The sequence below is a fragment of the Plodia interpunctella genome, chromosome 21, assembly GCF_027563975.2.
Source record: "Plodia interpunctella isolate USDA-ARS_2022_Savannah chromosome 21, ilPloInte3.2, whole genome shotgun sequence".
Lineage (NCBI taxonomy): Eukaryota > Metazoa > Arthropoda > Insecta > Lepidoptera > Pyralidae > Plodia > Plodia interpunctella.
In genome coordinates this window covers 7,651,502-7,673,887 of record NC_071314.1, presented here as the reverse complement: position 1 = coordinate 7,673,887, position 22,386 = coordinate 7,651,502, and the positions used below count along the sequence as shown (strand labels likewise).

Sequence of the window (22,386 nt, the reverse complement as noted above, 5' to 3'; positions counted from 1 at the left end):
CGCGCGTCCGTGAGCGGCATGGCTGAGGAGTGGGGCTGGAGTCCTCGCACCCCGCGAGTGGACAGAAGCGAACACGTACTAGCTACGGACATCACAACGTATGCAGAGCTTACATCTTATGAGGATTGCTTTTACTTGAGCAGCTTTAGTCTACTGTCACAAATACAGTCTCCAATGTCTTGATGACAAAATTATCATTAAGTATGCTTTAGTCTTTAATGTTTGAACCGTCTCCGGGAAATATAAAAAAGACTTAATCAAGAAAAAACATTTTTTTTGTTTAGCACATTTGATCACTTGAAGTGACGAACATCCACCCATTATAGGGAACAATCCTAATGAAATACAACTAAATTCTAAGTGACTTATGGTTAAATTCAGTCTGTGACGGAGACAGCTGGTCAAGCAATATCAACCATGTCGTACCTGTATCTCTGCGCTCGGCGCTCTGCTCTCGCTCCGTGGATCTTCTCTCTTGCGCAGGCGCAGGAGGCGAGCGGAGGGGCTCAGGTTTGCGCTCGAGGGATCTCTCGCCGGAACCCAGGTCTAGGGACCTGAGCATGCTGGAACAAGGGGAAACCAGGTTTAATATTTTAAATGTTTTTAGGGGTAGAAGCGCCAGATAAAATAAGATATGTGATTGGAAAAATAATGGTTAAAAGAAGAAGAGTAAAGTTGATAGAAAGAAGTAAAAAAAAAATACCTACATGAAGTATAAAATTTAAAGAGTCTTTTGATATCCAATGCCTTTAAGAAAATTATCTTCAAAGCTTCATTTTCCCCATAAATTCCTTATAGAAATCACACCTTCCTACTACAATTTTACGATTTTCCCCTCAAATTACCGATCAGATAACACCAGCAATAGACCGATAGACCGTAAGCTTCCGATGAAAATGTGACATAATCAAGGGGTCATACCATAATAAATTGAACAAGTGAATTGATTAAAACCATTCCAGGTGAATTAATTAAGTATTTTAATTAATAGGATATCCCCCTTATTGGCAATATTCCTTTCATAAATTTATTGAGATTGAACCCTTTGAGCGGGTCCGTGCTGTTACGAGATAAGCCCAGCACTAATAATGACTCGAAGGTCTACTTTATGTAAGAACCCGTGATTTTATTAACCTACTAAAATTAACAGGCAGGTAAAATTAGCGACCAATTAATACTTTGACTTTGCTCATCTGGATATTTCCAGATGCACTATTGTGCATGATATAAAAAGAAACATTTTTGAACATGGAACACTTAATTATTAAACTTTTATTTCTCTTTTTATTAACGGTTGCATTGTCTATGGATTTCGAAATTAGGTTTAAAAAACGAAATCGTTACTTTTTAAAGATCAAAGCGTACCTTCGGTAATTAATAATTGTGCAGCCTTTTGTTTTTATAAAAAAAATGCAAAGCAAAAACATCCCGCAACCCGGCAAAAACTTACTTCATTATTCAAAGTAATTTACCCTCGAACACGTAAATAGTAAACTGTTAATTAACACCTCGATCTTATGAATATGTATCCCAACGACCGTATTGATTCATAGCGTCACAATAGTGACTAACGATCAGCAATAATTAAACTATTTGACAACACCAGACGATTTGCACAACCAATCGACAAACTTAACCTAAAACTTGAACTAAACATCAAACTATTCGCTCGACTAGTTGCAATATCGATCGAAAGATTTTCACACCTCAACAATAGGGTTGCATCTTAATTACAATTTAATATATCGCCAATTAAATCCTTTATCGGGACGATACGGCCAAATCAGGGAGCTGTAGTTACAGGCGCACCTGTGTACAAGGTACGTCGTTCGGAAATTGGCCGGGTAATGTCGGGTAGCACAATATTGTTAAACTAGAAGCATTTTGCATGAGTTGTGTTGGTCTCTAGGCAATACTTAGCAGGTGAGGACAAAGTTGTCTCGATTTCTACGTAATTTTAGTTGAAAACAGCTAAAATCTTCAAGTATTTATTGCTCAACTCTGGTGTTTCAGTTTTACAAGATTCTTGTAGTTCGGCAACTGAAAGAATACTAAAAAAAAGAAACTAAAATGTTGCATTACAGCGCATGGACCAGTATGGTAGTCCAGTTTGGTAATTCTGCTTTAGCATTTGGTCATTCTTAGAACTATTTAAATAAATATCCAAAGTCAAAATATCTAAGCCCTGCAGTAGACGAATATAGGCCGAAAATTATGATGAAGAATCATGAATACATATTTTTACGCCTGTTTCCTATGGGATATATATAGGATAGGCATTTCTTGATTCTGACAAATCCCACTTGCTTGTAAGAAGCCTATTACATGCTCTCCTCTTGTGGGAGATATTAGAAGCACCCATTAGGAGAACCGGAAAGAAGAATATCGTCAATATAGATGTCACTATTGGTTTGGCATTGTATAATTAAGTAAAATTTCTTCGCTAATTAAGTGACAATAATGTTCCTGATACATTGTATGATCATCTTGAGTTATAACGAAGTACAAGCTATGCCTGTGACATCGTTATGTTAACTGGGTGGAAAGTGGGTGAGGTGATAGCTTAGTTTTAATAGCTCGGTTACGGCCAAGCGTGGAGACGCTTCCAACTTTTTTATTGCGCGATCGGCACAGGACGGGCGAGTGCGAGTTGTGCGTGTTCGATTTTTAATTTGAATTGGCCAGTTGCATTTGTTCTTTTCAGCCAGTTGTTTTTTTTAATTTTCTTGTACTTGTATTTATTGGACTATCTTCGGTTAGTCGTTACTGGATAGTGATACATTAAGTGATATGAAAGCATATTTATTTCAGTACCATTTCGTTTGTAACCACACCATTATATATTATATTATAATTACCAATATATTTTAAGTAAAGGAACAGTTGCATTGAATCTTTTATTTATATTACAGAAAAATAAACAGAGAAACATTAAAGCGAAATTATGTGTGGTTTTCAAAAGTATTTTTAAAGAATGTCGCATTTACCTCTCCACGTATTCCCTGTGCTCGCGGAAGCTTAAAAGCTTCTTTGTCTTGCCCAAAAGCCTTCAGTTAAGGCAGTATAACACACTGAATATTTGATGCACCAAACTCTACCGCACACCCAGGTTATCAGTTAACTTTAACTTTTATAAGATATTTACGAATATATCGTAAAGTGGGTTACAACTTTACACCAAGTTTCCGCATGACGCTAAGTGACGGCTTCTTAAAAATGTAAATTTAAAAAGATCTCCAGTCAACGATGGGGCTCCTTTTCGCATTGGCATTCCCGTTGCTGACGAATATATTACATTGAAGATATGAGACATGTATTTATGACTATGAGACATGTATTTTCTTACAATATGTATTCAATTAAATCTGTTTCTGCTTATTTTAAACGTGGCACAAAGTACATACAATTGTTATCACGTTTATACACGAAAAAGTGATATAGTATAAGATAAACGAAAAGAAAATTTGTCGGATTGAATGATTCAAAATCCCTTGATACCCGTAAACCTTCCTCGTTTGTTATTCCACAATAAAATTTATTGATTAATAAAGTCTCTTTTATCTGCGGACTTGGAGCAACTCAACAGGAATTCGTAATTTATTAATCAATATCGAAACATCCCGGGTTCCCCTAGTCTTAACTAGAAATATGTCTTTGAAATCTGCTAAAGGGTGAAATTTGCACCCCCCCCCCCCCCAGTCATAGAATGCTCTTCATTAATCAAAAATACGGCACAGATTATGTTTCGAATTTAGAATCGAAAGAGTTCTTTACGCTTTTTTAATTTTACGACCGTTGGTTTATATGTTTCGGTGGAATTCGAGTTTCAAATCGAGCGTTGACGTAACAATCGAACATTATCAGTCAAATCATCGGCCGCCGATAACGCGGCTCCGCCCAGCGCCGGACGAGTGACCAATCGATTGGTCAATACGATACACGCCTTTCGAACCGCGTCACTGACGTTAAATTTCGAACGCCGATACACATCATTGGTCATGTTCGAGTATTGACAGTTCACTCGAAGCTCAAACACCGTGAAGAACACCCACGCGTTCCAGTTTTCGAAACTCGAATCTATTGGTCAATAGGTCACACGCCTTTCCGAAGCATTTACGCTTCGACAAACATTCAAATTCCGAACTCCAAAGAGTGAGCCGACTCACGTTATTGGCTGCAAGTTTTAATTTTTTTCTTAAATCGCTCATGGTCATGTTTTAAAAGCGGCCAGTATTGACACGTCTCCTAGTTTTCGGAATTTTTGGTCTTATTCAAACGTTTGAACGAGGAAAGCAACATTGTGTCAACAGATTGTAAAAAGCTTAGGACCAGAGTTCTTTTATGGCATGAAAAAACGTCGGGGAGCGTAAATTAGTTGATAATTTGTGTGTGACAGTGTGAGGCTAAACTTTCGTTAAATGTAAGACAAACACGCCTAAGCAAATGGGGACAGGTGTCCATGATAGGCCCTCGTATTGATATATAGGAGGCAAACATAGTTTTCCAGCCATATAATATAGACGACTGTTGTTTGTCCCTCGAGAAATATGTAAATCTTGTGTGTTTAAAAGCTAATTAAACACGAGATAAACTTGATTCTTTATTTGGCTTTTTTAATTTTGACTTAACGTGTCAACATCGTAAGTTGGAAAGTTAAACCCACGTTTCGTGTTGCACGTTGATAATGAATCGTTTAAAATGCACTGTTTATATTCCGACTTTCGTAATAATTTAATACCAAATGTCTACATTTCCACCTGTCTTTGTTCAATTTATCCCAAAAGCGAGAACATTTCGTTTCTGATAACATTCTGTCTAGGATACAGGCGCTTATTCTATTCTCCATTTGAAATAATCATTTGCGGAAATAACTGGCCACTAAGAATTTTGAAATTTTGAATCATGTTCGATGTTCAACATATAAATATTTTAAATTGCCATTACATTTTAGAATAAGAATTATTGTTTTGATTTCACCTAGAGAATTTTTTATCTCCAAAATACCAAACCGGACTATTGACATGGCATGAATAAGTTGATCTTCAACTAAAGCCCCATCAAAAGGGGCTGATCATGGGAACGTGCAACTGTTCGCGTGCGGGAAATAATTGAAATATGAGATTTTTCTATTGTTCCGTTTATATTTCTATTTCCTATCGCCGTGCCGTGTAAGCCGATAATATTTCTTGGCTTTCTCTTATTTACGTGTAGGGCGCCGCTATTGGGGATTAACGCGATTTTCCTAATATCGTAGCAACTGGGGACTATACAGAATTTTAGTTCAAGCTTTTTTTCGAGCAATTTATTTATGTTATATGCCAGAACTCAGCACAAAACAAACGTACTTTGCTGAACCCACATTACTGGGAAAAAGTTAATACATAATAAGCACCTTAGTAATATATCTCAAATTCTGAGTTCGTGTTCAATTTCTTCCGATCAATGGAGATCAAATTCCTGTAATACATTAAACTCTGATAAACAGAGCCACCTGGAGGTTTATTGCTTATTTATTCCTCTCCAGGGCCGGATTAAGTAATAGCAGTCGAAGATTAAAGCTTAATAGCAGGATAGATTGATTTCTAGACGATGCCGAACCGCGCCTAATTCCGCCTCTGTGCGATTTATGTTTGAGTTTAGAATTGGGATTCGAATTCTTGTTCAAAATTTAAAGCTATCACTATTTATGGCCGAAAGAGTTTGACGTTAAGTTACGTTATACATATTTTTTTATTAATAAAAATATTTATTAAATAATCTCGCTAACAGAATGCAGACAGAAAAAACATTCTTTAACTTTAAAAAAATCATGGACAATTAGTAAAGATTAAACTGTCACCTGTTTAACAAATTAACCTGTATTATATCATATATATCCGGCGATCGATCGATCAAAAAGCTTCAGTTTATGTCGCCGCCTCTGATCTCTCTTTGATGAGATCAAAAGGGCCGCATTTTGTTAAAAATAACACGTAAACTTTTCTACGACAGTTATGTCCAGTTGGTATTAATAGTTTTCGGTTAAAATCCTATGGGAAGCCCGCTTCAGGACCATAGAGTAATGAATGAAGATATAGAAGTGCCTAAGACGAGTCGAGCGGTGAAAGATTGGTTGTGGTTGGGTTCCATATTTGAAATGGCAAAAACGGGACCCATTAAGATTATTTAACCCATTAAGATCTTAAAATAAAATAAATAAATTTAACTATTATTTCTCATCTCTTTGATGAGGAAGAACATAAGAATGATCTTATGTTCTTCCTTATCATAGAGCTTCGGAGCCCAAGGTTCCTGTTTCTTCTTCGTCACGGTCATATTTGATTATCTGATCATTGATACACTCATCGTCCTTGACAACATCAAGTTAACATTTAACGGATTTGCCCCTTCTGACAGGCCGGGTGGGAGCGGCACAGCCAGACATTTGTTCCCTACCTAATGTTCTTATTTACTTAGGATTCTTAGAAACAATAATTTACCGTACCAATTAACACAACCGTGCACCATTCACACGGAAATCGATAGCATTTAATACGATAAACGATTTATTTATATTTCTCAGCGACAGGAAACTTAAAAAAAAATGTCGGGGGCAATCGCCCAATAGTTCAAACACGTTGGTGGGCGCTAAATTCCTTGTACAAACATTTAGCGACTACCCGCGACCGACTCCGATACCTTTGACTCGGCGGGAAATAAAAAAAATATGTGGGAAATCCATGTATTTGGTTCCATGCGCTTTAGTTTCTGTTACGCTCAATTCTCACGCAATCGAAGTTCTTATATTATGAAATGTCTCCATTCTTTTTCGAACGATTTAAACAAATTCACAATCGACAAAGTTCTACCCTGTTTATTCATAAAAAGTTAAAGCATACTCGTACAGCTAAAAAGTATGTTTTGTTTCTTTCTGTCAATTTCAAATATTATAAAGTGCCCGGTATATTAACACTATTGTAACGATCAGTTATATATCCACACTATATTAAAATACGTTAAAATACTGGCCACTAAAATTCTGAGCCTATTTAAAAAATACGACTGTCATTTTTATTCATGATCAATATTATTAAGGAAACAATATTGTTGTGGTTTTGGTTGGAATTTGTATCTTACTAGCTGCCGATCCCGGCTTCGCTCGGTTAGAAACACATTATACACCTAAACCTTCAGGAATCACACTATCTATTGGTGAAAACCGTATGAAAATCCGTGTAATAGTTTTTGTGTTTATCGCGAACAGACAGACGCGGCAAAGGACTTTTGTTTTATGATATGTAAGGGTACAGTTTAGCATTTCTTAGACACTCTCCATGCTTTATTTAAAATCCCGGCAATAGTCTACACATATGATTATGAATCACGATAATGAAAACACAAGGCGCCACTTTATCAGTCAAAGGTAGGGTCGACAAACAGAAAGAACTGATTACGAGACTATAAACATTGTCTCACCTGATTAGCCGGCCTGTTTCATTGGGAAATAGTCTTTGTTTAATTTATTAACAATCCCAGCTCATGTAAATAATTACAAGTCAGATAAAATCAAGGAATTTTGTCCACGGCGCCGTCCGTCTACCGGGGATCCGCCATCCGAGAAAGAATCCCCATATGTAAACTGATACTAATACTGTGTCTGGTTCCACCCTAGAACACCACTCCATATCCTTTCGTGGAAGGCGTAAGATGCGATTAAGGGACACACAGCTGATAGGTAACCACTAAATGGCGGAGTAGGTAATCGTAAAAGTCATGTCACATGCCTTTAGGCGACTTGAATAAAATCTGACATTGTTAACAATAACACACTCGATATGATGATGAGTTGAAAAAAGAGTTTGTAGCTTGTGAGAAATTATTATTTAATATAAAAATTGACGTGAAAAAGTGCCTGTGAAGGTCTAATTTCTGAATAAATGATTTGATTTGAAGAATTTTGACTTTTGAACACTGCTCATTTTTTGATTATTGATCTAGAAGTTTAACATTCTTTAAAAGAACCATAAAAATAAAGCCGTAACGTAATAAAGACGCCGAAAAGACATATATCCTTTGAACGTGTTTTGCCAGATGTTCGAGTAAGTTAATTACCATTTTTATTTGTTACCACTTCCACTGATTGAGTCGTCAGCCTTTTGTGTAGCGGCGGTGGTCCAGCGGTTAGGACCGCCGTGATTTAAATAGGTTCGAATCTTAATCGAACTACCTATATGAGTTTGTTAACCAATCTGTCTCATGTTGTTTTAATAGTCTGTTTCTGGTGAAGGAAAACATTTTGCATTAGTGTGTTTACTTGCCATTAGATGGCACTGTTCGCAAAAGCCATGCCAGTGCTTGAATAAATTCTGACACCAGTGTTAGCAGTAACACACTTAATGAATGAAAAATTATTTATTCAAGTAACCATAGTGATTAATAAAGAGTCGTGGAAATCGCAATTTTATCCAAGGTCCTGTCCACCCTGTAACGAAAGGACGTGACGCTGATATTCCCGATTGCGACATCGACTCTCACGGCAACAGGAAGAGATCCGTCAACATTCCTGATAACGGGTATCAATCACGCATAGTGTTACGTAACTTTGCTATATGAAGTTGGGAAAATCCACAAAAAATACACACAGTGTCACGTCTTTATTTCTAACGGGCTAGACAGAGTCGAGAGTCGCGAAGCTCAAAGGCTACGATGAGCTGGACAGTGGGCTTATTTGTGGAATTGAGATTCTGAGCCCCAACGTCTATATGAGAAAAATCTTAAAATCAAAGAGAGCATTCAGAAATAAGACATAAGACCTTCACAGGAACTTTTTCACGCCATTAATTTCACCAATTGATAGTCGTTTCCCTTGATCATGTTTTGCAATCTGCGCAAGAGAAGCAGTTGACACATTCTATCTTATTCTATCAAACCAGCACATCTTATGAAGAATAAAAACTTTTTGTATAAACATACATATCTAGTAAACTATTCTATTGAACTCTCTCTGTGTGTGTGTGTGTGTGTGTGTGTGTGTCAGGACACATAAACATTACAAAAGCTTAAGGCAACACGTGTTAATAAACTTGATAAGCTGATAGCCGGTCGTTGACATGAGATTACATGTTAGAAAACCGAGCCTTGAGCTTGAAGGGTAGAATACATCGTTAAATGTTTAGCCAGAGTTGTACAAGTCTCGCTTTCATCAGATACTGACCGACTGTGGGACCATTATCAAAACTATTAGCCATTATTGTTTATAGTCTGTGCAAAAAAGAAAGAATTGACATAATTACAGTATTTTTTTTTTGCTGGAGTTTCTATATGGCCTTCGAATAGTTATCGGGACAAAAATTTGTCAACTAGCTTAGGTATTTTGTTTGACTTGATTAAGGTATCTCATCATACAGGGTGATTTTTTATACATTGGCATTGTTTTATCTACATGCTCAGTTGATGGTACAGTAAAAAACTTTACGTATGTAAGCAACCTTGAAATCGCGAAAAAAAAATCAGCTGATAAAAAAATCAGCCATATATTTTCCACAAGTTAGGTATTTAATTTTGTATAGAACAGCTGATTTTTTTCGCGATTTCGGAGTTACTTCCAATACTTAAAAGTTGTTCAGAATCATGGACCGAGCATGTAGACAAAATATTGCCAATGTATAAAAAGTCACCCTGTATATCTATATACCATACTACATACCATACTATTCTTATAAAGAGGTAAGCACTTGTCAGTTTGTGGCATGTTTGAGGCGGGTAATCTCCGAAACTACCGAATCGATTTCAAAAATTCTTTCACCATTAGAAAGGTACCTTATCCAGGATTGCTATAGGCTATATTTTATCTCAAAATTCCCACGGGAGCGAAGCCCCGGGCAACATTTAGTAGTATGTATTGTACTGTGTTGATGGTTTAACAATACTCACCTGATTTCTCTCTTGATGTCATCGTAATCCCTCTGGTTGTCGAGCCTCGCTTCAAGTCTCGCTATGTGCTTCTTCTTCTCGTCTAGTCTTTCCTCGAGCCGCTGCAGTTTCTGCGCGTGCGCCTCTTGCAGCGCGTTCAGCGACGCTTGCAGCCGACGCACCTCGTCTACCAGTTGGGCGATCTGAGAAAATAAAAGAATTAAATTTTTAAACGTGTTTTCTTGACTATTTCTATACATGAGTTGTTCAAATAAATCATTCATTCATACATTTTTAAACATGTATTGACTTCTCGCGTCTATATTTCGGTATATAGTTTAAATTGTTTATATAGGATAGGGTACTATGAGCTTGACATGTCTGGTTCTCAGATAAAAACCGGGGAAAAAACGTGTTTGTTTTTATTTATGTGTGTAGTTTTGGTGGCAAGATTGAATATTCTTTGTATATTCTTTTTTTTTGGTATATTGAAGGTATAGGTGACTGTTCAGTTCATTAGTGTATATTATATATGCTAATTCTGCCGCTAGATGGCGGTGGACGTAAAAGTTATGTCATGTCTTTAGGCTTTGAACAATTTGAAATAAATCTGACAAAAGTTCATGAACACGCTCGATAAAAAAAAAGAAAATCGAGATTTTCGTTTCAAGTTCTCAGATATCATGAACTGACATAGTTTTTCTTGTCTGTATGATCCCTTTTAACTTTTTTAGGTGTAATTGAAATTAATATCAAATTTTAAAAATTACATTTTCAAACAAAAATCTCACTTTTGGGTGATTTCTTGACCGTATAAGTTTAGACTTGTGCGTGCATATTAGTTAATTTTAACCCATCGAACAGCAAATCACTTGTAATGACACAGTAAGATCCGTGTACAACCACTGATATGAGGTTGAACACGTGACCTTCGATAACAATTGTTTGATGCGCGCTGAGACGTGAAGATTCGAATCGGGACGGAACTCACGCGCAGCCAATGACGACTTGAGGCTGTGATTGTTACTCTAGTGGCGAGCTACGGTTCCGCTCAAGTGAGTAACTTCAGGGTAAAGTCATGAATAAAAATTTCACTATAACTGAAATTAGACAATATTCTATGAGTCAAAAACAATAATTTACATGGGACATGTATGACGTTACTTCAGAGTGGAAATACGATCCTGAAATGTTAATCAAATTCTATTAAATACGAGAGATTGGATGTTTATTACCTGCTCACACACGCGATATACCTACTGAACAGTTTTCAGTGAAATTTTAATAATGGGTAAAATATAATCTGTAAAAACATTTTTTTATTGCAAATTTCTTAGAAAACTTTAAGACACTTTTGTTGATAAAAAAGTGACGTAACCAAAAGACGAAAAAGGAAAAACCGTGCAAGAAGTTCCCTAACAGTGTTTTTATGACATAATATCTTTACAACATACAAAATCCTTATCAAAAAATTATGATTTTATATCTATAACCTTAATTATTATCGTCATTTAAAAGATAAGGCGGGAAATCCGTTCGAAACAATACTAATTTTATTGTGATGTGATGATGAAATGGAAAACAGGCTACGCACACAACACTTGATTAGTTTGTAGTAGAATTAATAAAATATGTTTTATCTGTGTTTGCGTTCACATTATTTTAGTTCACTGCAGATGTATTTAGAAAAAAAAAAGATGTGACAGTGACAGCCGGCTGTCAACGCAATGACATTCGATATTTTTTAAAAATATGTTGTAAACATGGAATTCTTAAGAAATAGTAAATCGAAGGTAGGTTGTTGGCTTCCCGAATTTCACAGCAACTTCATTTAAACGTACATATAAATTTATATGATCTAGAATTATTAGAATTACGTTGTCACGAAATACAAAATGGCGTTGTTGACAGTCCTATTCTATTAAAATGTATAGTGTACAAGTCCAAGTATTTTTTTTTTTCAGTAATTCAGTGTAAACATGAAAAACCACAACTAAATTATAGCAAAAACCACATCGGCCTTCATAATGTTTTTATATTCGTTACTCGACAAACAAAAGAATAAGAACGAACTATATTGTTTAAAAAACTCACCACTAATGATTGATCGTCGATTCAATTCAAAATTATTTCACCTAAAACTTGTCATTCGAAAATAAACTTAAGGTTGTGTTAACAAAGATTAATTTTGACTAATTGTATTTTATTTACCGACTGATTAGTTATTTTCAAATAAATATAGCACGAATTGTTTCCAACTTAAAGTTCAATTTGCCTTGACATCGATCAACGTAATGACGTCAATATATTTGAAGGCTTTGATGACAAATTCTATTAGATTTTTTATAACTGCAATAAGCAAAGGTATTTTGTTGTTATCTGCATTAAAAGTTGTAAAAATAATATCCTTGGAGATAAAATATATTTATTAATTACATGAGTAATTATATTTACTAGTATAAAACTTCAATCGCATTATGTACTTAAGAATAATTAATTAATTACGTATATATATATATGTCTTTTAATTATGTTCATTAGTACTTTATACTCGATGAGATTTTATATTGTAATGAATGGCAAAATATCATCGACGTAGTGTAACAATAGTTTGCACATTACATCGTACCAACTTGCCTACGCTTTGTAGTCTAACAGCGAGGAAGAACTTTTGTGTAAATGTGTGATAAATAATAACATATGGTCTAATTTCATTTGGAATAACACTAAACTGATATAATTGTATATTAATTTAAAAACTCATGTTTTTTATAACCTTGACTGAGTCAAATTTAATTTAATCTAATGTTTAAGTCGTCACTGTATCTCAATTCCATCAATAAGCCATTTATTCCGATAAGCTTAGTATTCCGAGACTCGCGCCTCTTGTCTCTGTCTATCCCGTTAAGCAAAAAGACGATGTTGTATAAAATGTTTGTTAACCATAGTGAACAACTAATTCGGAGGTACAAGAATTAGCGACACAAATTCGGCAGGCAACGCCGCGGGTTAATTGTTGTCTTAATTCGGCAGGCTGACCGTTATAAAGCCGCGCTAAGTCTTAAGCGGCAGCGGATTATGATAGATAGATAGATAGATCATTTATTCCTTAGAACATGGTGATAGAGAGTTTTTAAAAGGGTAAGGTATATCATATTCTGCCTATTAGGCGTAGGAGATATAGTATATACGTATAGCGGTGATCTAATATTTACATAAAGTATATAATTATGTACAAGTATTACATTTGTAGTCATTTTTGAACTCCCGACGACAGAAAGGTAAAAGTTATTAGTTGTAACGTGTCTGTGTATCAGTATGTGTGTCCGTGGCATTGTAGTTATATATATATATATAATTGACCGAGGTCTATAAATCGACTTGGGGCAAAAATAATTTTTGTATGTATGTAAGTGTTTGTAACGCGATAACTTTCGAACCGTTGGTCTGGTTTTGATGAAATTTAAAACGTGTGTAGAATCTGTGAAGAGAATTTTAAAGTTCGTGGGGCATCAAAATCGGTTAAGTCGTTTTTTAAATATTCACTATTTTGTAAAAAAAATAGTGGGCTCGCGAGGTCTACGTTCGCGGCGAACAACTAGTATTCAATAGTGTTTAATAGCGATTTTCACGTAAAACCCGTAATGTCACGATTGACTTACGATTAGCATGACACGAGCGCGTAAATTTTCATGCAATTTCTTCAATTGTGAATTGCTTCTATACATCCAATCCATAGCAAAAACTTTACTGTAGCAGGTGTAAATCACTCCATTTCTTTCTAGAAATCAAAACAATTATTGCACCTGGCACTTCATCACGGGTTTTTCCGAAGTTTGATGTAAAACATCGAGCTTTGAGGCTATTCATTGTGTAGAACATCGTTGAGACGTCGGTACAAGCCGGCTGCGACTCGCAGGTTCCGTACTTAATATTAATTGGGCGACTCTTTTAATGTGACATCAGAGTGTCTGACATCACTTGTCCAGTCTAACGACCACGCTTGGTCAAATTGACTTCACTGTTGCTATTACATATTTTAGTCCCATTTCATGAAATCAACCAATTGCAGAAAAATAAATAAAGAACTTTCAATTCAAGAATTGTGTTACTATACCTACGTCATATTAGTCATGTAATGATTTTCTCAACTAAACTCATCTTCGGAGTGGAAAGTGAATGAAAGAGTTGTATGCGACTACTTTGTTTTCATTCTTTGGTTTTTCACATTATACTCGCAACCCTAAAATACAATTTTACGGTGGGCACTTAAAATATACGAGGCAGAACGCATAGCTCTGCCTCGTATGCGAGGCATTTTAATGATCCCATGCAATTACTTTGTATGGTATTATCGATTACTTATCTTTAGTATATTAAAGTGTTTGCTAATGCAAAAGGAGAATCTTTTAGATAAATCAAATATGATATATATAATACAATACAATTTTGTACTATATTTATTTTGCCTTTGCCTGTCTCATTTGAAAAACTTATTAAATTTCCAATGAAAAAAAAATAATATTCTGTTTTCAAATATAAACAAATTATAAATTACAAATACACAACAATTATAAATACTTGTGCAAAATACGTGAAGATACTGGCGACAAAAAAATGTGTCAGTGTTGATTCCGCTCGTCGCTTGTGTCCTACAACACGCAAAGGCGGTTCATCTAAAGGGTTGAAGGGCAACCCTCAACAATTAGGTACAATCATTACTATGTACCATTATGTTTCGACCGCCAACCGTCACAGTTCAGGCTTTTTATTGAAGTCTACCCGCATTTTTAGTTTAATTGCACCTTTTTGGAGCCTTTCGGAGCCTTCACAAGCCCGCGACACGGTGATTATGTGTGTCCCTCTTATTTTAAGGATCATTTGGTGATTGTGCTAAAAGAGATGAGATTTAGGCCAACAGGGAGAATGGAGTAGTGTTTACTAACTTTTTATGTTTTTAACACACTTAAGGTCGGTTCAAAAGGAGTCGAGGGCCTCGATCGCCACGCAATCGACGTCCATCTCATGAAATATATAAAAAAATAGGATGTTTTGAAAAACAAAAAACACAAAGTACAGAAATCGATCGATTGATGTGTTGAATTGATTGTGATTTTTGTAAAAAAAAAAATATGAACTTCGAATGCGTGAGAATAGAACCCCAGCTAAAGGTGACTCTGATTCTATGGAATTATACGCATATGCGCACGCGTACGCGACGTAACCAGTGTGTGAAGTGTATCATTATGGCAATTTTTCGCGATCTTTGAATACGCCTATCTATGAACCGCCGATTCAGGCCTTTATTGTGAGAAACAAACCTATTTTCACGAAAATACATTTCGAAGTCTTATTGACACAAAATAATGTTAACAAAAAAAGTTAAAAGTGTGTGTGTTATCAGACAAAACTGCAGTTTTCCCCCGAAGCAACCTAGTTATTCACGTTTCACCTCAAAAACAACTTTTCATTCGTACTAGATAATAATTTTTCCATACATTTACATTCTTTCCGAAGTGGGGAATGTTTCGCATTGTGTATTCTTGTTCTTCGCCGTAAATTCTTGTCTTTCGCCATAAATCCTTGCCTCCGGCATCTATGGGTCGATGGAACAGCGAAATGATTTAATATTTTTATAAACACTTAACGGCTACTGACGTAATAACAATTAAAGTCACCATTATGTACTCTGATTTAGAAAAATGACTTCCCTTAAAAACTTGCAGAGATTTTTTTTTAAATTTCAGACATCAGAAATTTCTCGGTTATTATTTGAAAAAAAAAAAAACTCGAGAGTTTCTGAGAATGTTTCCTGAGCTTTTGTTAATTTTTATGTTATTTAATCTTCACAAAATACAATATGTGACTTAACGCTAAGAGATTTTATGTCTTCTCCGAAAATTTCAATAACGGTTAATCTCCATCTCTAAACACATATACGGACAAAAATCCTACAACGTCAAAGATAACTAGACATGCACATACAGACATACAGATACAGTAGACAATATAGCTCAACAGTACATCCAAGACATACACGAGCGAGCACCAATACCAGCCAATCTTCATGGACATCGGAGTTTATCGCAATAACTTCCACTTTTTCTTTTTTTATCTTTCTCTTTTTTACGGATCAGTGTCCGGTCTGTGTTGTTTCTGCCCCTTAGGGCTTAAAGCATGATTAGAGCTACGCTATACGAGGCTATTGTCGCTATAAAAGTTGTTCATAACAATTTTTTTACACGGTTTTGTATTATTAATCGCAATTTACTAAGACGATTTACGAATGAATTGTGCTAAATTATTAGACAGGTGATATTTCACTTACCAAAGTATAAAAATATAATCTCACGCTCTCATTAGATTTGCTGAAGTTTTTTTGTTTGAGTGTTTAAAAAGTAAGAAATATATAGATGACAATCTATCTAGATATATAAAAAACACGTAGAAAGCTGAAATTTCGTGTGTAGGTTCCTAGGACAGTGTAGGGGAGCAATAAGAATTTCTTGAAATTCCCACGGGAAACGGATTTTTACTCACATACGAAGTTGTGGGCAAAAGCTAGTTATGTAATAAGAAAATAAATTCCTAACAGAACTTGTAAAGAAATTTTCTGGAAAATCTAAGCGTGACAATGGTACCAAAGCATTACTATTGCATTCAAACATACCTACTTTTGTAGACTTTCAATAAAATACTCAGCCATTTTTGTTTGGACACCCGTTTTGCCATTCTTTGAGCATAGACAAAACAGGGTTACCAACTTAAGAGATGCAATCTATTTTCAAACGTCAAAAAGACTTTTAAAAAGCACTCGACAATGGAACTCGAATACACGTCAATGCCGAAGTACAATTTCCCAACTAATAAAACAACAAAAGAAAACCAATTCGCTTCTGACAATGCAGCGTCACAAATTCGTGCAGGACTCAATCACAAAAGAAGTGATGAAAGACAAGTGACTGGATAAATACGCCATTTTGGTAGAAAGAGGAAGCAATGTCGGCTATCTGTCAAACTGGTCAAACATGAGGTCGCCGGCCGAATTGGCGGGACACCGTTATTAACCGACGAATTTTAAGCGGCCATCGGAAAGCGAGAAAACTCACAACGGGGACTCATCTCTGAATGCGACTATGAAATCCGAGCAATACCAACCGGACGGAACAAAAAGACGTTTGGAAATCTACGCGCCGAACTCCGAATTTTCCTTTTGCGATCTATCGTGAGTCGACTGCCTAGTTTGACGCGGCATTTCATTTTGCCCCAAAAATGATAAATGACGTGAATGATTGAACAGTCGGACACGAGTTTCTGTGCAGTTTCGAAAAAGAGATTTCTACTATCCGTTTTTCGTTTTACCGCGAGCATTACGCCGGCTTTCATCTGTCTATCGAAATGGAAATGGCAACTTCATTGGCCGTTTTAACGAGTTGTAGTCACAATTGTGGCAATTCATAAATATTCACGTAAATAGCTTTTACAGAACGCGAGTTTGACTGACTACCGAGTCAATCAAGTGTCCGAATCGAACGACCAGCATGCAAATTATAAAAATTAACGGTTCTACGAACGAATCCGTGTCTAGACGAATGTTTCTATTAATTCCGCGGCATAAGGTTCAAATTGAACATTTTAGTTTTGACGTTTCGTTTTGAGTTGACGTTGACATGTGGCAAAAACTGGCGGGTACCTGTCTATGCACTTTTGCATTCTAATAAACACTGAACGATTGATCAACGAAAATAGATTTAACTTATTAATATATATTCATATAATCATGATTGCAAAATATTTTTATGTATTTAGCGAACACGCAAGTATCTATAAATAACAGTGATTGATCATCCTTGTCACTAATGATTCTCTTTAATGTTCGTTCCATTGAATATTAACGTCAAAAGCAATAATGTCACAGATTTTCCTCAGAATTTTCGTGTTCATAAAAAGTATAACTTCATAAACCATCGTATACACGTATCGGCGGTGTTAGTCGTCGATTCAGGACGAGTTAGGGTTAGACGTACACAACGGGAATGCGCTGTTTTAGTTCCGACTACGGAATGAAGCAATTATAAGTTCTGGGAGCTCATTTATTGCCTGTCTATCGCTTGTAGTTATAAAATCCGAATGGAAAACTAAGTTCAGCTTGTTGCGGTTATAACTTTGCATTATGAAGGTGTGTGCCGATAGTTTTGATTTTAAACAGCGCAGTGACAGCGGGGTCGTGTTAGAACTTCGTTTGGGTTACCAATTATTTGATCAATGGCTTGTGAATTGCTTTTGTTTGGGTTGCTTTGTTACTAACTTTTCGCTGACTGTATTTATATAACGGTAATACGAGCGTAATATGTGCTATAGACTTAATTATTGTGTAAGTGATAGATTGTAATCGATTTAAGGCTCTAAATGTATTAAATCAACGATAACACAACACTATTATTGTCTATGGCACGTGACGTTTACGTCACGTTAAAAAGCGCACCGACAACAAAACATGTTTAAAAAAGAAACTCTAAATTCAAATTCACAACAATAGTGGTGCAGTCATGGTGCAACACGCCACGAATATAACAAGCAATTACTTTAAAGACGTCATTGAGGATTAAGGAAAAATGGCGGCTGAACAAAATTCTTTCACGTTACTTCGGCCCATATATCACGTAGTCTGTAGATATCTATGCTAGATTATTTTGAGTAACGGCGCGCGATGCGGTGGGCTGGTTGAAAAAAGGCGGGAAAAAGTGCAATTCGTGCTAAATAAAATATTCTGGCGCAATTAAAAGCTATCGCTCGGTAATATTTTTGTCTAGCCTTGTTTGCGAATGCATTGTCTATGATTTGTTATAAAGTTGTTGGATTTTTTTTTTGCGAATGCAATTTTATAGTTAATAATACGGGCGTAAATTATGACCACAGTGTTGTTTATGTTGCACGGTCACGACGACTGAAAGTGAACTATTTCTTTATTTTAAAACGTCACTTGAATGATCACTTTTCCGTTTGATGCGAAAGATTCTCTTTTTGTATGATTATCTTAGGTCTAATTTTCTTCAACGCTTTGTAAATATTACTGAATTTCAACGACTGAAACAAGTAATCGATAAACGTATTTATGTTTTATTTTAGTTGTCTGTTTAGTATATATAATAATAAAACATGCTACAAAGTACAACATAACCCCCAAAGTGGCATGAACAGCACATTAAAAGTCAGAACGAAGGCCTTGTAAATTAGTTTTCTGTATTGGCCATTATTAACCGCTAGAACAGCTGATTGTGCGAGCTTGCACCGAAAATGCAATTTGGATTATTTTAATTTTGCTTCGATGTTTTTGGCGCGCTCTTTTTTCGATGCACTGCGGTGCTTTTTTGTTTAATGGTGAAAATAAATTTCAATAATCATATTAAGTACTTACGCGAATTACGAATTTTATTTGGTAAATAAGATTTGGTATTCTTGAATTATAGATACAGTAATCTAATCATATAGAAATCTATTTTTATCAAATTACAAAGACTGAATAAAGTTAACAATCCCACAAAACAAGCCGATAATAAAAGTCCGTTAACAAAGGCCACTTCATTTTTGACAAGCGACAAAGGGTTTCGAAAAGTCTAGAATATTTCGGCTCATTTTGAGCGGGAAAAAATGCGTAAACAATCCGCCAACTTTGACAACTCGTCAAAGAGGATCGATGGGTGAAAAAGGATAGAAATGAAACGATTGCAGCAATGACTTTGACTGCTGGGTCGTTTGTAATAAACATATTTCGCTGGAACTTTTGTTGAGACTTCGTTTTTTTTTTTTTTTTTTAACTTTTTGTAGGCTTGATGTTTGTGTTGGGCTTAAATATGTGATTGAAATGTTAATATATTTTCTATTTATGTGTATTAACACTGAATTATGTGGATCAGTATTATGTAGTCGTATATCGTGCAATAGCTGGCTATATCACGCTTCAGTAGTTTACCCACATCATCACTCACACACATTGCAGATAAGTCACAAGACGTGACAAGTCAAAAATATCTCACACTGTTGGAAAGACAAGATGTGACACGTCAAATATATTTCAAATTTGGAATCATTCCCGATTGGACCCGCTGAACGTTCCGGATATTCCACGGAAACGTGCCGGAGATTGACGGAGTTACGATATGATCCGCGGACGGGATCTGAATAAGTTTCCATTTACCCCAGTTTCGTAATAGGACAGCTTTGAATCGAGAATGCACGAATTCTATTGTCTTTGGATGTCTATGGAATCGAATGATTTTGATTAAGGAACCTTTTGATTTCCCACGAAAGTATAAAAACAGCGCATAGCCAATATTTATTTTTATGGTAATAAAAAGGCACATACTATATTTGGCATTCAAATTATATTGCTTTACAAAATGCGAATAATATTATAATACAAATATTGTTACTCAGAATGCGTTTCGTAGGTACGTAAAGAGACAAATTCGATATTAGTCATTAGTCGTCGAGTTTTCTAATTAGACTAAGCATACAAACGAAATAAAGCATTAAGGAGTTGAACAAATAAAATGGAAGGAGGGGAAGGGTGAAGATACGTGGGCGCTGGATGAGACCAAGCAGACAATGCTCGCTGTGTCCTGCTAAATAATGAATATTTGGTCAGTGTTAGTCGAATTGATAGACTACGGTCTGACAGCTAGGGTTGTAATACCATGCGAAGTAGAAAAATGTAAAATAGTAAAGCGGACCCTGGGCTCCGACGCTCTGTGGCCACGGAAGTAACCGGCTAAACGCTTACATGAGAGAGAGTCGATTGATATAATGTTTCCGTAATTACGTTTCGATACGATTAGGTACCTCTTGTACATGCAATAATTATAATTTTTAACATAAATTAACATTTCATTAAAGCTATGTAGATATGTGTGTAAAAAAATAAAGAAATTACTTTTCTCAAAAGAATTTTACTAAAACTACAAAATGTCATTTTAATTTTTTTAATAATTATTTTCGAACACACTCATCTTGTCACTTCCAGTGCACACAACAGCCTATATCTGTGTGGGCCCCTATGCAAGCTTCGTAAGCAAATAATATGACAAGATAAAGAGAATGGAAAACGATATTCGCTTCTATGAACGTCTTTCAAATAAAACCTACACTCCTTTTGCAATTAAAACAAAGTTTGTTTCACTGTGTACTTATATTTTTAATTTCAAAATAGCTACAGTCTTTAAATTGAAAAAAGAACTAGGAATTTTCTTCTCTGTGTCATATTAACGGTTCACGTGATCAAATCATAACAGAGGAAATAAGTACGGGCCCTATTATAGTTTCTCGTAACAGATCGCTCGTCACCTACGCTACACGCCATTGTATTCGAAGGACGTACACTGGCGATCATTACCATTGTTGGCAATAATGTGCACATAATTGCACGCCAGTGTGGAGTGTACTGATTATGGCTCGTCAATGTCTTAGTCGATTGTCGCTCGATTTTAAATTGATCTGCACAACACTAATATACCATAATGCTTTATGTTTTTTTTTATTACCGGCCTCTGTATTTAAACTGGATAAATTGAATTTGGAATTTGCCGACAATTAAAGAATTGCGCGCGTATGTCGTAGAATGACCGCAGAAATATGATCCAGTTAATATCATAGAGTTATTTCTATGTTCTTTTAGTGTTTTTTGCGGGAATTTCTGCGGCGGGTAATTAAATATAAAATTGTCATTAATTACGACATCTCTTAAGTGGGTTAGCGATTTCTAGAAATAATTCCTTTTCAAGAGAGAGGTAGGCGCGTGCAATGAAACGTAGCTATTAATGTAATTATTATAATTTTACAAGACAGAAACAAATGCCAAATACAGAGTGTTAAGAGCTGCTAGTTTCAGATCACACCTACTATGTATTCCTATGATTATTGTTGACCAAGAAGAAATATTTGATATATTTTAATATCCCTACTGTATTGTACAGTCGTTTGTAATATTTGCATATTACAAGCTTGTAATATAAATACTCTATATTTTGGCTTATAAATCATAAGGGATAGGTACTTTGCCTACGTTTGTATTAACTGTGTTTTTTTAAATATAATGTAAACAAAAAAAACATATTAATAAGCAAACCAGCAACACTTTAGTTTCACATAATTATCGCGACATTTTATGAGATAAACTTCGCTGTCGCTTCTGCGAAAATATAGTCTATGATTCACCACAGAAAATTATAGACAGGTTTTCTGCAAAGAACACCGACTTTGGAGCATTTTGCGATAATTAGTCGCATATGCTTTAATAGTGCGTAAATGTACGAAAATAGTAGGTGTGATTATACTAATTCCGAGAAGGCATGTCTCCTTAGCCCTGCTTTGCTTGATCTCTATGAAATATGGTTTAAATACCTTAAAAGGGTTTTTATGATGTGCTATGTGCGGACTAATTGCACGTTAGTATGTTTAATTATATATATGAAGCTTTAATTTGATGTGCAGCGTTTC

At 35.5% G+C, this 22,386-nt stretch overlaps 1 protein-coding gene across 7 annotated transcripts in view; it reads right to left on the bottom strand.

The window, feature by feature from the left end:
* Nucleotides 1–22,386, bottom strand: part of ct (cut) — a 151,127-nt gene that overhangs the window by 19,277 nt on the left and 109,464 nt on the right. For all 7 annotated transcript variants that reach the window (XM_053761025.2, XM_064436639.1, XM_053761022.2 and 4 more), the window contains 2 exons: nt 9,913–10,094; nt 427–563 (listed from right to left, as the gene is read on the bottom strand). In XM_053761025.2, the coding sequence (XP_053617000.1) occupies nt 427–563; nt 9,913–10,094 (319 nt within the window). The remainder of the gene's footprint in view (nt 1–426; nt 564–9,912; nt 10,095–22,386) is intronic.